This window comes from Azolla caroliniana, unplaced genomic scaffold, assembly GCF_043228905.1.
Source record: "Azolla caroliniana isolate FFs.n. ecotype wild unplaced genomic scaffold, voAzoCaro1.0.p SCAF_13, whole genome shotgun sequence".
NCBI classification, from domain to species: Eukaryota; Viridiplantae; Streptophyta; class Polypodiopsida; order Salviniales; family Salviniaceae; genus Azolla; species Azolla caroliniana.
In genome coordinates, this window is record NW_028230448.1 from 21,046,177 (window position 1) to 21,064,183 (window position 18,007).

An 18,007-nucleotide genomic window follows, 5' to 3' on the forward strand; every position below is an offset into this window, starting at 1 on the left:
TCATACGAAGAAGCATCAGCATCAACTGACATGGCCACCTTGCCTTTGGTAATGGAGTTCGAAATGAACTCCATTCGTGCAAACAACACTTGGGATTTGGTCTAATTACCAAAGCATCGACGTGCTCTTCCATGTAAGTGGGTCTACCGAGGTATGGCGACATCCAATTCGGCCACCCCGAAATTCAAGGCCAGATTAGTAGCGAAACAGGCGCCGCAATAGTGGTACAAGAAGTTCGACGACTTCATCCAATCGATCAGCTTCTCAAAGTGCGATGAGGACCATTGTCTCTTCACGAAAACAGCTCGGGATGGATCTCCCATCTTCCTCATCATCTATGTGGATGACATGCTCATCTCAGGTTACCATGCCGGAGAACTCGCTGAGCTTGTTCAACAACTGCGGTTGAAGTTTGCCATGAAGGACCTTGGTCCGACTTGACACATTCTTGGCATCAAATTAAGTCAACATCGAAATCAAAAACAATTGTTTCTGTCTCAATCCGACTACATTGGACGTGTCTTGGAACGCTTCAACATGCAATCGGCAAAATTTTCTTTAACCCCGCTCCTTATTAGTAGTCGACTGTCTCAACGAGACTGCCCGACATCCGGTCCGGAGGTGACATCGACGAATTCATAGAAACTGTTATCACTAATGAACATGTCTACTGGATCTACAAGCATTTTAGCACAAAAATCTATGGGTCTTAATGATTTGAAAACACTTGGAAATTTTTATGGCATTAAAAAAATGATAGATGGGAAAGCGTTTTCTCCTATAATTGATAATGATAAATTGTATGATAAATATGTAATTTTCAAAAGGAAAGCTACCACGTAATGGCTTCGACGAGATTTCATAGATGTTTGGAGTATGATAATTGTAATGATGTGTGGAAAGAAAAGTTACCCGAGCTTCTAAAGCTTTCATTGATAGGGCTAATTCAATGTTCTTCTACGAAAGCATGTGAGAGAGGCTTTAATCGCCTAAATCTAATAAAAAATAAGTTCAGAAATAGGCCAAAAACGATACGGTTGATGCATTGATACGAATCTCTATTGAAGAACCTGAACTAGAACAACATGACTTCAATGCCAACATTTTGTTGTGGTCAGAGAGCAAGGCATATCGTCATATTTTAACAGGAACTTCTCATGAAATAGAAGATGACATCGAGGACTTCATAGAAGATATAGGTTGAAATTTTGTACATTTGATCAATTTTGTTTTTAAACTTTATATATATTAGGTGTAATTTTATCTAATATGTTGTTAATGCTAGTTTACAAAGTTTGGAAATGTGAATTTTGTTTACAAAGTTAGTAAATGTTTTTGGTAAATATATATATCTAGTTTTTTATATCCAAAATTTTGTGATTGATTTGATTTGCTGTTGTGCTAGAATTTTTATTATTATTTAGTATGCACTAAATGTTTTTTTTCAACATGTTCCAGTTGACATTGTCGTTAATAGGAACGTGGCTAGTTGAAATTTTAAAATTCCGGTTAGGTTGATATGAAGTAGGAAAATTTCCGGTAGGGGCTAGAGACTTTGCCCAACATTGGTTTTGACCTTGTATTGAATTATACACGTCCTTGACGATTGTTTTAGATCCTACATTGCTCTTCAAGGCATTCCTAGGTATATATAGTTAGCATCAAATCTTGATAAATTTTGATCTCATGTCATGATTATATGTCATTGGTAACAATTAACAACAATTCAGTTCGGTTCAAGAGTGTCAAACTCAAACCGTTTAAGAAATTTGAAACTTAAATTAAATTGAACTGAACCACGAAAGAATTTAAATTGAATTGTTACAAAAAAACCAAAGTGTTGAAGCGTTAAAACTAAGGTTCCGGTTTTCAAGTTAGATTAAAATTCATAAAATTTCAAAATTTAAATGAAAAACATTTTCATTATTTCAAATGTTAAAGATTGTTCTTTGAAATGTGAGAATTGGGCTTAAAAATGAAAAGGTTGTTCACAAAAATAGTTAAGAAAATAATGAAGTGGCAACTCTAAACCGATCAAACTATATTGAACTATTAAAAAACAGTTCAATGTGAAGCGAATCGTTTAGATTGTTAAGTCACAGTTTCGTGGTTCTATTCGGTTTGGTTTGTAGACACTGGCCATTACTATAATATATATTCCCATTTAATATGGAGAAGAAGTGAACACCCAAAGTACTCAACATCTTGTGTCATAGACACGATGGAATGTAGGGCACGATCGAATCTAGGGGGTTGAACCCATGACCTCTTGGTCTTATTGGACAACCTTACCAATTGAGCTACATTCCATTTAGGCATTATTGTATTGGATAAGTTTCAACTAGAACTTTCAAGAAACTTCTAGAGAATGCATAGACATGCACTCTCTACAGGTTTCCATGCATTCTCTTGATCTTTCCTAGCTTACATTCATACCACCACATTCTTGTATAAATACTTCGGTGCACCTTGTTTACAATCAAGGTGAAAAACACCAGTTACGGAAGCATAATCTAGTTCTTGCTCTTTGTCTACCTTCTCCCTCTATCTCTCTTGTTCTCTTGTCTATACTCTCTCCCTATCTATATATCTATCTTTTGCTCTTTCTTAATATTTAGCTCGCCTACTTGTCCTTGTCCTCGTCTACCAGTCCGTGACAGTTTGTTCACCTTCTCTTCTTGTTACCATGTCAGACTCAGCCTTAAGCCAAGTAATGGCAGCCTTGGAACAACTTCAATTAGAAAATGAAAGCCTTCGTCAATCATTACGAGAGCTTCAGAATGGCATAGCCAACAACCCTCCACCCGTTGAGCCTCACCTTCCGTTAGCACCTAAACCAACCCCTTCCTCTTCCCATTCATATGTCCTCAAACCTAACGTCAGCCTACTTGACAAATTCAACGGCTCGAGGGAGCATCTTCGTGGCTTCATCATCAAATTTGGCTTATCATCCACTTACAACCCCAACGTTATGCTAGTGATTTCTATCGGGTCGGCCTCGTTGGCACCCTTCTCTCGGGGCCGGCACAAGCGTGGTTTGCACCATTGATGGTGACATCATCCCCACTCTTAGACAACTTTCTTGCCTTCCTTGTGGAGCTTGAAGCCACATTCGGAGAGACAGATCGGCGACGAACGGCTCTCATGAAACTTTATTCCTTACAACAAGGATCTCGTCCAACTTCCGTCTATGCTTTAGAGTTTTGTCAGATCGTGTGCAATGTCAGCTGGGATGACCAAGCTTTATGCGACTGGTTTCGTCGAGGCCTTAGAAATGATGTCAAGACTCTTCTCTTAAACTTTCCGGAGCCCCCATCATTGTCCCAAGTAATCTCCCAAGCCGTTCAATGTGATAATCATCTTTTTGAGCTTCGACAAGAGGAATGGGGGACTCGAGGCTTTCCGTCTTCCTTCTGCAATGCTCCACTCACAAGGCCATATATATCAGTTTCGCCAAGCACGCCCTGGTTGCCGTCTTCCCATGACACTCTTACCCCGATGGAGGTCGACTCTTGTACCCCCAATGGAGATTGACCATGCTTGGTTCCAACCATTAACTGATGTCCAACGGCAACATCGACGTGAAAATGGCCTCTGCCTCTATTATGCTGCCCCAGGCCATGTCATCTGCCACTCCGATGCGTAGCCCTCGTCATCAATCCCACCGTGCACATCTTACCAAGGTTTCTCGACAACAAGAAAACGATCATGGATGTCTTGTGGAGGTTTTTGGACAACAGGAAAACGAGCAAGTCCGGTTGTAGTAGGAGCCAGGCCGCTAGACACATCCCGTCGCCCTACTTCTCTGTGCTCCTACAATTCAGTCACGCGAGCAGGAGGTTTTACGTTGCAAGTAAATCTTAGTTTTGGGTCTATTTCAATAAAATCCCATGCATTGCTCGATTCTGGTGCATCCACTTGTTTCATCGATATCGCCTTCGTCTGAGCACAACACAACCCATATCCGTTGAAGCTATCGACGGACGGGTCCTCTCTTCGGGGGCAATTACTGAAGTCATTGTCCTGTTGGTACTTCAAGTTGAGTTCCACAAGGAGGTATTAACATTCTATCTCATTGCAACTCCTCGACATCCGATTGGTTTTAGGGCTCTCCCGGTTTGAAACACACAATCCGATGGTGGATTGGTGCAGCTGCTGAATCACCTTTCCATAAACACCAGCGCGGGTCTCTTCCACAAACACCGTTACTTGTGTGGGGGCTGCTTTCAACTTGGGAGCACATTCTTCTAATTCAACTTGGGCGCACATCCACCATTTGGGCCCATCTATGGGCTATCTCAACCGGAACTTGAGGCTCTTTGCACATATCTGGATGACAACCTCACCAAGGGCTTCATTCAAGCCTCCAAGTCACCCAGCTGGGGCTCCAATTTTATTTGTCAAGAAGAAGGATGGCTCATTACGCCTATGTGTGGATTGTCGGGGTCTCAACAAAATTACGGTACGTAATCGTTATCCCTTGCCTTTAATTCCAACACTCCTTGACCGACTTCGAACCGGGCGTATCTTCTGCAAAATCGACCTTCGGGGAGCCTACAATCTGGTGCGTATCAAGCCAGGGGACGAGTGGAAAACTGCCTTCCAAACACGCTATGGACATTTTGAGTACAAGGTGATGGCTTTTGGTCTCACCAACACCCCGACGGTCTTTCATCACATGATGAACAATATATTTCGGGAGTATCTCGATCACTTCGTGCTGATCTACCTTGACGACATTTTAGTGTTTTCTTCCGACATAGAGGAGCACACCTGACACGTCCGACTGGTTCTATCCAAACTTCGGGAACATGGACTTTACGCCAAAAGTGAGAAATGTGAGCTCGATCAAACCTCTGTCGAATTCCTAGGCTAAGTGATTTCACCCTCTGGGATCACAATGGATGCACGCAAGGTAGCAACAATCACTGATTGGCCTGTCCCTACTCGGTTGAAACAGGTACAATCATTTCTTGGTTTTCCAAATTTTTATCGACGATTTATCAATGGTTTTTCCTCTTTAGTGCAACCTCTAATCATCCTTACTAGAAAAGATACTCCATTTCTTTGGACCTCTACGGCGCAAAGTGCTTTTGATGTCCTTAAGGCAGCTTTTCTCACAGCCCTAGTGTTGGTCCATCCCGACCCCACAAGGCCCTTCCAGGTAGAAACTGATGCCTCCGACTTTGCCATTGGAGCTGTCCCTCCCAATCAGACGACGAGGGCACACTACGTTGTCGCGTTGTTACGCGCGTGCGTGGAGAAAGGCGGTACCACGGGGGTCTTGGACTAGGGAGTGACGGAGTGTAGGAAGTCGTGCTTCACCGTTTCCGGGGCATCCCAGAAGCACACCGGAAGCGACCGAAGGCAAAGAGAGAAAGAGAGGGAGCGCGCACTTAACACTGACTCATGCACATACACGCACATGCACACACACACATGCCGACCCAACTCACGCCCTTATGTACAGGAAACGTAGGAAAGGGGAAGCACCCAACACCAACAGAGACGCGGATATACACAGACAGACGCAAATGTATATATATAAAAGGGAAGAATACATTCCCGGCTTCGAGCCGGACCAAGGTAGGTTACAGTAGTCGTCAGCTGCCAAGCCGCCGGTCGGGGAGCTCACGGGTTTGTCGCGTCGAGCGGGGTCTTGCGCAGGAGACGAGCTGAAGCAAACCCTAAGCGAACACGAAGGGGGAGAAGAAGAAGAAGAAGAAGAAGAAGAAGAAGAAGAAGAAGAAATAATACTAACCCTAAATCTAACGGTATACCCTCTAACGCAAAATGGGCAACCCCTTCACAAAGGGCGCTCCCTTCCTTGTATAGAACAAGGAGAGGGATGCGTTACAATGTGGGACAAATCCTGACTTACATGGGATCGTCTGTCTCGACTTGACTGCTCTTCAGCGCCATAAAGGCGCCCTCGTTATTCACACTGAATGTACAAGGGTGAGCACACACGCTGCACCCCGCCGATGTAGACAATGTTTCCCGGTTTCCGCCTCTGGCCGAAATTCTTCACGACATCCGCCCCCCACCAAACCGCACGTCCACCGGTACGTGCCAAATCCGGTGAAGGGTGAGAGATTTCGGCCGGTGAGAAACTGGTCTTCCGTGATCCGCATCCCGGCTCGCTGCCGGTTTGATCCGTCGGCTTCGATTCTTCCTTCGCGCTTACCTCCCCGTAGGCTCGTTCGACCCGTCGATGGGTCCTTCACCGCGATCTCCGTAGTACGCATACTTCCGCTGGCCCTTGTTCGCCCGTATGCACATCCCGCTCCCCGCTCCCCGTCGTCTGCCCGATGTCCTCCGTTGAGGAACGCCTGTAGTGGCCCGCTTGGCCTCCGTTGACCATTCGTGTTGCTGCAACAGGTCCCGAGTCTTCCACTTGCCGTCGTCCCCTCGCCCCCACCAGCTTGTCACCCCAGGCTTGCCGTGTCAGTCTTCGCTACTTCGACGGAGCTACCGAGATCTACGAAGCGAGTGTGGAGGATCCTCCTCCAGCCTCTCTTGCCCTCCCCTGACTCCGACCCTGTGCAGTCCACTAGGCACCCGTCACCTCGTTGCCGGCACCTCCCTTGTGCCGTCTTCCGCTTCCTTTGTTCGGCACCGCCTGCGCCGAACACCGTCCCGTAGTCACGCTTCGATCTGGCCCGCGATGGCCACTTGCGAGACGCTTATTCTGTCCCAGGTGTGCCTCTCCGGCCCGACACACCTCCTCATGTTCGCCCTACCGGCTACTTCCGAGACCGTAACCGGCCGGTGAGGGTTTCGCACTTCGTCCGCCCGTCTTACCGACTCCTGATCCGCTACCTTGTGTCGTTGGGTCCCGTTCCCTGCCACCACCGTCCTTCTCCCTAGGTCTCACGTTGCCACGTTGGCCGAACTGCCGGAGTCTCCGGATCGGTGTGAGGGTCCCATAGGACCTGTCTTTGTTTCGTCGCTTGCTGAGATCCGGGTGTCTTTTGTCGGAGTCCTTCACGACTCTCCTCGTGTCTTCCGCGTAGCCGGTTTCCGTCTTCGTGTTGCCGGGTCCCGTTTCCCGCCGCCACCAACCTTCTCTCTCGGTCTGATGTTCCCACGTTGGCCGAACTGCCGGAGTCTCTGGTTCGGTGTGGGGATCCCATAGGACCGAACTTCCTTATGCCCACTGACCTTGCCGGAAGGTCCGATTTGGTTCGTGGCCGCCTCGCCGGCCTGATACCTCGCCGTTCGTCGCTTCCTGTTGTCCGATCACGTTCTCCTGCCGCCACCAACCTTTCCTATAGGACTCATGCCGGCACTCGGGCCGACCGCCGGATCGGTGTGAGTGTCTTCGTTGGACCTCCCCTTTCAGGCTTCGGTTGCCTGCCTTGCCGCCGCCACCATCACTTACTCTAGGTCTCACCCCTCCTCTTGTCGTTGGCTGCCGGAGTCTCTAGAATCGGTGCGTGTAAGGTCACAGCTGCTCCGCTCCGCCTTCGCCATCCTCTTCTGTTGGTCACGTTCCCTTGCCGCCACCGTCCTTTCCTATAGGACTCACGCCGGCTCTTGGGCCGACCGCCGGATCGGTGTGAGGATCTCCGTAGACCGCCCATCCATAACCCTTTGCCTTCGTCCCCTCGCCGCCACCATTCGTCACTTTAGGCCGACCGCCGGCTCTCGAGCCGACCGTCGGTTTCTGTAGAACTGGTGTGAAGGATCCTCCTTGGGCCTCCGATTTGTCTTCCCGCCCTATCCCGGGTCGTCCTTTTCCGCATGCCGAGAAGGCGGTTTACTCCGCACCCTCTCCCATGGTACCGACGTACTGTGTCCTCGGCCTCTTCGTAGGCCTACTCTCTTCCTCCCTCCCAGAATGGTCATCCGGGAGTCCGCTCCGCCCTGTTCTCGTTCGGGTCCGTTCGTCATTCTTCGGATTGCCGAGTCCCGTTTTTCTGTCGCCACCGACCTCTCCTACAGGACTCACGCCGGCACTCGGCCGACCGCCGGATTGGTGCGAAGATCTCATGGGACTGGTCTTCGTTCTCTTCATTCCTTGTACTTCTCCTGAACTCGTCGTTTCCCCCCTCTTCGCGTTCTCGCCTCCATCCTCCATCTCTTTCGGTCTCACGTTGCCACGTTGGCCGAACTGCCGAAGTCTCCGGATAGGACGCGGGGTAACCGATTTTGCAACGTCATTCTACGACTCGTCCGGACCACGCCCCTTCTAGTGGTGTCGGTGGATAGCATCCGCTCTGTCATCAACCAAGCCTCGCCTGAGCTTGATTCTCCAATGTCCGGAATTTCGGCTCCCATGCCGACCTTGCCAAACTCGTTCCGAACCTTTGATCACTTTCCTTTCCAATTCCCGACCTTCGCCTGGTCGGTCTTTCTCCCCATGTAAAAGAGGGCGGCTCGTCCCGCACCCCCTTTTGTATCGGCACTTTCATGCCGAATCCGGCGCCGATCAAACGATCCACGACCAAATTCTGCTCCATCCGCATCGGAATGCCGATCTCCTCGTGCCGCGTCCGTCCTCAGCCTCCTCACAGACCGTTTCCCATCCATCTTCGTTGGCATCGTGCCCGGACTCCTCGGTACCGCCATCCATCTCCTCGGGCTTACATGGGCATACGGGCCCCAAAACCGAGTTCTCCGGAATCGGGTCCGAGGGCTTTCGTCTGCTCCTTCCCCGTATCGTCTCGCCGGTGATTCTTGGTCTTTCGCCGCCGCCTTCCTCCGCTTGGGACTCACGTGGGCACTCGGGCCCGACTGCCATCGTCTCGGGAGCAAGTGTGTGAAGACACAAAGAATCGCCCGTCTGTTTTACGCCCTTGTCCGTAGCCACCGGACCGGCTCTTCGTGATTGGCGGTCGTCTCCTTACTGATCGCGCAAGCCCCGCCTGGGCTTGCTTCTCCGATATCCGGGGTTTAGAATTTTTTAAAATTGTTTGAATTTTTTTTTCTCTTTTTTTAACGCTAGCTAGTGAGTGAGCAACACAGAACAGTGAGCGAAGAGGCCACATCCTGCATCTTTACTTGATGCTTACACCCTCACCTCCCCTTGCATCCTATTCTCGGCTTGTAAATTAGGGTGTCGACTGAAAACCCTTATTTCAGTCGAAACCCTAATTTCGGCCATATTTCTTCTTTTCGTCCAACATCCTCACCTCCCCCTCATCCTTTGAGTGTCACTTACATATTATTCTTGGCCTCCAAACCTAGGGTGGTGATGAAACCCTAATTAATTAATTTTTAGTAAATTAATTCATTATTAATGAATTAATTAATATTTTAATTCTTTAAACCCTAATTTGGTGCAAAACTAGGAGCCCTGATTAATTGAGCATTCATGAATTAATTAATGTTTTAGTAAATTAACTCATTAGTAGTGAATTAATTAATATTTTAATTCTTAAAACTCTAATTTTGGCTGAAATTAGGAACCCTAAGTAATTAATTAATAATAAATTAATGCATTATTAGTGAATTAATTAATATTTCAATTTTAAAAACCCTAATTTTACTTGAAATTAGGAACCTTAATGAATTAATTAATATTTCTAGGGGATAAATTCATTATTAGTGATTTGGTTAATATTTTAGCGAATTAATTATTTTTTTAGTAAATTAATAACTTTTTATTATGTAAATTTAAAACGAATGGTTCAGTAATATTCTTGGGGTCATTTTGTATTCTCGAATATGGGGAATATTATGGTTGTCGAATACCAAGAATATCACGCATGGGTCAATCTATGAATGTAACATATATCCTTGTTTAATATGCAAAGGACGCGAGTGCTCACCATCATAGCCCTCTTGTATTTTTCAAGGTCATCTAGTGAAGTAATCATATAGAGGAATATTGAAAATTTTGCGAGAATCATAGTAGGTCCAATTTTGAAATGGACGATAGAGAAAGGAATGATGGATGCGAGACTTGTAATACATACTGTAACATCATTGTGAACCACGTCTGTGTCACATATAAGTTTTGTTTAAATCCGAATACTCCTCATTCTATGAGACTTGGCCAGAGAAAACCAATAATTTATCTAAGTAATGGTAGGGATGATGTGGGAAAGAAGAGGGAGGGGGGGTTGAACTTGACCACTCAAACAAGTGGTATTGACTTGAATTAACAAGTCAGATTTCAGAACGTGGACATCATGGTGGGTTGTTTGGGGGGGGGGGGGGGAGGGGGGGTGTGTGGTGTGTGTATATATATATAGCTGACATTACCATTAAAGTTGACATAGCTTGCAAGGAGGGAGCACTAGGGAGAAGTACATACATGGCCATGAAGCTTCTCCTCCTCCTCCTATCTGCCCTTCTCTACCTTATGGCTCTGAGCTCTTCCACCCCCTGGTTGCCGCCCCTGATCTATGGTGTCTCGGCACAGTCGAGCGCGGCAACCTGCACCACGAGCCTACAAGCATTGCAAGCCGCTTGCGGCAGTGACACGAGTACTGCGACCACATGTTGCCCTGTCTATGAATTTCAAGTCAATGCCTACTACGATTGCTATTGCAACCGTAACACCACTGCCCTCATCGGACTTGCCACCCTCTGCTCCTTCACGCTTCCCCAGAATCTCACTTCATGCTTCCCATCAGGTAAGTATATACATAATATACATATACATATACATTCACATACTTATACATACAGGAATCCTTTCATGAATCAAATAATCAGACAAACAGACAGACAAAAGGATGTTACTGACCACCCTTCTAGTTCATGAGATAATGTCAACATTCATGCCTTCACAATTCCATCCATCCATTGTAGAAAGGTTTTAGGGTTTGCGTGTGTGTACTATGTATGTCGTGGCTGCGTTGTCTGTTAGTTTATGTGTATGTACTATGTACCTGCACAGATCTTCGCTACATGTGTTAATGCATGTTAATGCGAAGCAACTTTCTTTTTCTCAGCCTCGTCTCGTCCTCCTCCACCGCCACTCAAATCACCGCCTCCATTTCCAACCGTCTCGCCGCCTCCGCCTCCTACTCGCTCGCCGCCGCCGCCGCCGCCTCCTCTACCAGCCCCCAATGGTGGTGATCCTAATTCTTTACTCGCATCGATACAAACGCTCCTCATGATGGTTCTAACAATAGGAGCAGCTTTGCTCACGTGAAGGAGATTATTTATAGTTGTTGATGATGATCCAAAATAAACTCCTACAACAACACAAGGAAACATTTATTCGTAACACCTTGCACTGATGTTTCACATCAACATTCCCAATAATGATCTAAAGACGTTTGTGTGTCTCCCACCTAGAGAGAGAGCGATAGATGTGTGTTTGAAGAAACAAAATCACAGTTGTATTTGTTTTCATTCTAACTGTGGGATTTCACAAAAGGATGGAATAATGAGGTTCTATTTATTCAACATTTGAATGTATAATACCTTGGATACTTATCTATTGGAGCTTGATAATTTCTGTTTTGTAATTTTGGAATCCCGCAACTTAGTAATTGATTGGGGTAAGAGATCCATTGATGAATGTGGGTATGGTAAGTCTGAAAGGTGATTTGGTGTACCAGGCAATTCGTTAGATTTCCATTTGTCCAAAATTCCTCCAAAAGATGCAAACTAAGTTAACGTTATATTGGCTCACCTAATGATTAAGACCACCTTTCCAGACACATGTAACTCTGACCCTGGCCCAAGAAATTGCATAACACAAGTTTTGAGAAATGTGGAGGATCTGTTGGGCAAATTTAGAGGAAGGGTCTTTTGGGCATAATACAAGTGTAGGTGGTAGAGGTTTATTGGGGCTTTTCTTCTTCAGTGCTTTTTGTTTGCCTTGTCTTGAACACGAGAGAAAGATTACTAGGGTTTGGCGAATGATTGAAAACTAATCGATTTAAGTCACCTCGACACTTGTCCCCCGTTTAAAGTTGTTTTTGAGAGCAACTGCATTCCATTACAATGACCGTGTAAAGAATTCATCATCCATGCAGCTATTCTCCACTTCTAATTTCTCCATTTTTGGGGGATTCTATTTCAATCATAGAACTCATCATTAACCTCGGTGTGTCATTTTTGTGTGTGACATAGAAGCACCTCTATAGATCGATGGATTTTTATCTTCTGTCCATGTCATTGGCATAGGATTCGGACCGGGCTACACCCATTTGGTGGCGAACCGGGCCGAGGTAGTTGTCAAGTACCATTGAGCTATTAGCTTACTTAGTATTATACAATTAATATTAATCTCTCTCGCTTTACTTTGTGGTACATTTAAACAAAGGAAATGAAGACAATACCTTATAATTATCACCACTCTTAGTACAAAGAGATTTAGCATCACCAAGAGAGATAGAGATAGATAGATTATTCTATCATCTTCGAAAGTATTACATTTCACGTGATACCGTGATAGCTCCCGATGTTCAAGAAGTTTACCAAAGAATGTTGCAATCGAGAGTGCACATTGTGGTTGTGAGGGAAATTCGTGTAAGGATTGGGCTTGGTCGAAGATGTGTGGAAAGCATGGTCGAATATGATCAAAGGCAGAGCATTGTATCATAGTGTGATACTGAGACTCTCGAACTTGTTTTGGGCAAAGTGTATAGAGCACCACTCTCATCACTTGTGCGCGAACGCCCTATTTTACATCGTAGTGCATGTGAGCTAAATAGTTGGAATGGAAGTCAATGGAATGGGCTCTAACATGTATCGAGGTGTATGGTTTCCTCATTCGGCGAAAAATATGGCTTTGTACTTAGGTGCAACATGTGTAGTATAATGTGTGAAGCATTAGCCTCCAAACTTTTCCCATGTCATGACACATTGGTGTTGCAAAAATGCCTCATTTACAGAGTGATGCATCATGACGCAAATGTGGTGCATCCCATCTACCAAACCACTTTTTCATCTCTTGCATCCAACCAAAACACAAAATTCCAAGCTTTTATGCGTCATTCGGATCTTTTCACTTGCTTCCCATGCAATTCTAGGAAGTCGACTTGAGGGACCTTTTTTAACCTTAAGCATGTATTCAATAACCCTTTCCATGGCCATGATCGCAATGGGAAGTGATCATGTCTCAAGGAGGAGGATGTTTGGCGTTTGTTTCTTAACTTGTAGAAACTTTGTAAGAAAATGTTTTTGGACATTTTAAAACTCTTTCCAACTAGATTTAGGGATGCTACAACCCCATACTTCCACCCTATAGAGAAGAACCGGTGTCGCCAAAGTGTCAAAATGATATCCCTTGACGACCCAACACTTAATATCTCCACGATTGCATGTGTTCTCAAATGCTCAATATGCTCGTTTTCCCTCCTCTAAGTGGCGTCTAGCACATTCATTCCATCTATGATTTGAGGGAACATCAAGGCCAAGATATTTGAAGCTTTCCACACATTCAAGTGGCTGATTATTGTACATAACGCATGGCTTATCTGTTTTCTAGCTCGTCACAAGCATAATCTTTGTTTTAGAGCTATTCACACTTAATTTAGAATGCATGCAATTTTTTTCTAATGCCTTCATAAGCTTTTGCATTACATCATTCGCATATAGCAAAAGCATAATCATGACAACATTCCCAATTGCAACTTCTTCAACACCTTCTTCCTTTACAAACTTACCAACACCTTTGTCCTTTTGTCTAACGCTTCCGCACGCTAACATTCACGTGGTATCAGAGCGCGAGGGTTGAGAACCTCTGCAACCAACAGTTGCTTTCGTGGACGAACCCTAGAACCCGATGACAACAGACAGAGAGAAGATATGGACAGAGGAATGGCGAGTTCACTTCCAACAAAGAAGCTCGATCGGAGCAACTATGAGTCCTGGTCATACAAGATGCACCAGCACCTGTTGGGGCATGGATATTGGAGCTTCGTGGAAGGAATGAACGAGGTAGCGCTGGAGCCGGCACATGAGGACTTCCCGGTATGGGAGCAAGGAGCGAGCCGGGTATTGTATTGCCTCGCATCCTATGTGCCCGACCAGATGCTCGGCTACATAAAGGATGCAAAAACGCCAAAGGAGGCCTGGGGAAATCTGCGGAAGATTTTCGCTGCGAGTACCATAGCCCGTAAGTTGCAGCTCCGGCAAGAGCTGAAAAACATTCGGCAAAGAAACAGGTCGGTTACGGATTACACCACCAAAATAAAGGAGATTTGTGACGCACTCAAGTCCATCAACGTGAGTGTGGACAAAGACGAGATGGTACATGTTTGCCTCGGTGGTCTAGCGCAAAGGTACGAACCAATCCGGACGGCGATCTACACCCGGGAGAAGCCACCGACTTTCTTCGACTTGCAATTGATGTTGATGATCGAAAAAAACCACGCGAATGGGTCGAGGATCACTCAATGAGATGACCGAATGCTGTACACGGAGACCGATCGGTCCCATCGACGTGGTGGACGAGGTGGGTCGGCACGCAATGGAGGCAGCCGACAAGAGCATGACCGAAGGCACAAAGATGGTGCCATCAGCAATTCCAGACCCTCCACAAGAAGGGGGAATCAAGGTGGCACCGGACACCAGCAAGGAAAAGCCGACACGGAATGCTGGTATTCTGGCAAAAAGGGTCATGGGGAAAGCGAGTGCTGGAAGAAGCGTGTCGATTTAGACAAATCCAGATCCGGAAAAACCGGCAAAGCTTGCACGATGTAGAAGGATCGGAAGGATCCAGAACCGGGAAGACCGGTAAAGGGCCAACCTTCGTGATGAAGCACAAGGCTAAGTCGATGAAGAAGACTATTTCCGGATCGGAGGAAGTATGGTACGTTGATTCCGGAGCGTCCAACCACATGACGAGCCATGAAGAGTGGTTCTCTTTTTCGGAGAAACCGGAACAAACGGGGATTGTCGAAATCGGAGACGACACACCTCACCCGATTGTGCATGTCCGAGAAATCCCTTTAAGCAATGTCCGACAAAAGGGGAAGTTGTCGAACGTACACATGTTTCGACTATCACAAAAGAACTTGGTGTCGGTTGGACAAATTGTCGACCAGGGGATGCAAGTGCAGTTTACGCAGCTCGGGTGCTTCATGGAGGAAGAAGGCTAGAGAGTCACGCAAGGGGGCAAGGAAGGGAGGATGTTCATCCACAACACAAATGATATTGGCACCGCCATGTTTGCCAAAGGACAGAAGATTGAATCAGACATCGATATCTGGCATAAACAGATCAGCCACGTCAATTATCGGAGGCTTCAAGATCTGCAATCGAGACAAGTCGTTTTCCGTTTGTCAGAAGACCGAAATTTGTGAAGCCTACCAAATCGAGAAGCAACATCGGCTTCCATTCCCCAGCGATCGGAGCAACTACGAGTCCTGGTCATACAAGATGCACCAACACCTGTTGGGGCATGGATCGTGGAAGGAATGAACGAGGTAGCGCTGGAGCCGGCACATGAGGACTTCCCGGTATGGGAGCAAGGAGTGAACCGGGTATTGTACTGCCTCGCATCCTATGTGCCCGACCAGATGCTCGGCTACATAAAGGATGCAAAAATGCCGAAGGAGGCTTGGGGAAATCTGAGGAAGATTTTCGCCGCGAGTACCATAGCCCGTAAGTTGCAGCTCCGGCAAGAGTTGAACAACATCCGGCAAAGAGACATGTCGGTTACGGATAACACCACCAAAATAAAGGAGATTTGTGACGCACTCAGGTCCATCAACGTGACGATGGACGAAGAGGAGATGGTACAAGTTTGCCTCGGTGGTCTAGCGCAAAGGTACGAACCAATCCGGACGGCGATCTACACCCAGGAGAAGCCACCGACTTTCTTCGACTTGCAATTGATGCTGATGATCGAAAAAAACCATGCCAGTGGGTCGAGGACCACTAAATGAGATGTCCGAATGCTGTACACAGAGACCGATCGGCCCCATCGACGTGGTGGACGAGGTGGGTCGGCACGCAATGGAGGCGGCCGACAAGAGCAGGACCCAAGGCACAAAGATGGTGCCATTAGCAATTCCAGACCCTCCACAAGAAGGGGGAATGAAAGTGGCGTCGGACACCGGCAAGGAAAAGCGGACACAGAATGCTAGTATTGTGGCAAAAAGGGCCATTGGGAAAGTGAGTGCTGGAAGAAGCGCGTCGATTCGGACAAATCCAGATCCGGAAAAACTGGCAAAGGTTGCACGACGTAGAAAGATCGGAAGGATCCAAAACCGGGAAGACCAGTAAAGGGCCATCCTTCGTGATGAAGCGCAAGGCTAGCTCGATGAAGAAGACTACTTCCGGATCGGAGGAAGTATGGTACGTTGATTCCGGTGTCGAGGTATTCCTCGCGGATGCGTGGAATGAGGCGGGACCTCGGGGGTCCTGTACCGAAGAGCAAGAGAGAAAGGAGAAGAGACCCACTACGTGCGAGAGTAGATTCACAGGGACACCGCCCTTCGACACAAAGAGCGAGTGGGACAACGACACAGAGAGACACGAATGTATGTATGTATTAACAAAGACAAACAACAAAATACGAAGTCGGTTACAACCGAACAGGCCGGCGAACAGATGCCGATACCTGTTCGTAAACGCACAAAGATGAAGGAGTAGGTTGGAGGTGCTGCCGGAAGCACTCGGGCATTCCTCAGAGCAGCGCGAGCCTCCCGAAACCTGCACAGAAGGAAGCTATGGAGTTTGCGAACCAGAGAGAGAGAAGCCTTCGCACCCAAACCGACAGCACTTCGTCCTCAACTCTCCGCGCCCCTTTTCTCCTCCTCGTCTCCCTCCTCTTATAGGCAAGGAAGGAGCCGTTTCCCCTTTACTTCCTACCTACCGGATCTGCCCGCCTAGGATCTCCTATGTACAACATAAGGCACACGTGCATGAAGAGCCGGTTCCTACGCTCTGGTGCACCGATTCCGCTTGTGGACGGTTTTCTTCACGACATCCACCCCCACCTAACCGCGCATCCACCGGCATGCGCCAAATCGAGTTGGGACGGAGAAAACCGGTCCAGCCTTTATTCCCCACTCGTCGGTTCTTCTTCGGTTTTGGATCGTCCGTCGTCCCGGTCCAGGTTATCCGGATCCGGCTCGTCGTCGTGACGCTTCTTGAACGTTTTGATCCGCTTCCCAGCTACCGGCACCGCCATTCTCGAGCCGTCGAGTTCCGCCAGATGGTACGTCCCGTTGTCGTTGGCGCTTTGTACCACGTAAGGCCCGAACCACCTTCTTGCGAACTTCCGTGTCGCTCGGTGCTGGTTGTCGAGGCTGCTGTCGTAGACTAGCACCCAGTCGCCTTCTTCAATCTTCTTCGGTCGGAGCCGGTGCGTCCGGTCGAACCGGGCTTTGTTCCTCGTCCTGGCCACCCGAAGCTTTTCCGCAGCCTGCTCCACGTCCTCCGGTCTCCGCTCGAGCTGTCGTATGTGCGCCGTCAACAGTTCCTCCCGGCTCATCTCGTCTCTCCAATCCACGGTTGCCCATGAGGAGACCGTACGTTCGATCGGCATGATCGGCTTCTGCCCAAACATGAGCTCTGCCGGCATGAATCCGGTTACCGAACTGTGTGTAGTCCGGTCAGCCCACAACGCGTAAGGCAGTAGCCGCGGCCAGTTCCCGACTTGACCTCCGCATGCCCGAACTAACGCCTTGACGATCGGTCCGTGTCCGCGCTCCACCTTCCCATTTGCCTCCGGATTGTACGCAGTGGTAAGCGAGAGCTTGACCCCTAACCGGTCGAACAGCTCCTCGGCCTCTTCGGCGTCCAACTCCCCGCGATCAGCCACGATCTGTCCGACGCACCCGTACCGGCATATTACGTCCTCGAGCAGGAACCGACATACGGCTGTAGTCGTTTTGTTCTCAAGGGCCCGGCCTTCCACCTGGTTCGTCAGATCTTCCCGAGCCAGGACCAGATACCGCATCTGTCCTACTCCTATCGGCATCGTTACCAGGTCTACCATCCATTTGAAGTGGATGGTCGGAGGGTACGTAGGGTGAAGTTCGTCCCGGTGTCGGACTATGGAGTGCATCTGACAGCTCTCGCAAGTTGTCACGAATCGATGCACGTCCCGGTACAGTCCCGGCCACCAGTACTTCCCCTTTAT

The 18,007-nt window shown here is 47.6% G+C and overlaps 1 protein-coding gene across 1 annotated transcript in view; it reads left to right on the forward strand.

The window, feature by feature from the left end:
* The window catches only part of LOC147856655 (uncharacterized), a 62,298-nt gene extending 51,188 nt beyond the window's left edge, over positions 1-11,110 (forward strand). Inside the window, exon 3 of the mRNA XM_087329145.1 lies at positions 10,908-11,110. Coding sequence (XP_087185271.1) covers positions 10,908-11,110 — 203 coding nt within the window. The remainder of the gene's footprint in view (positions 1-10,907) is intronic.
* Positions 11,111-18,007: the final 6,897 nt, after the last annotated feature.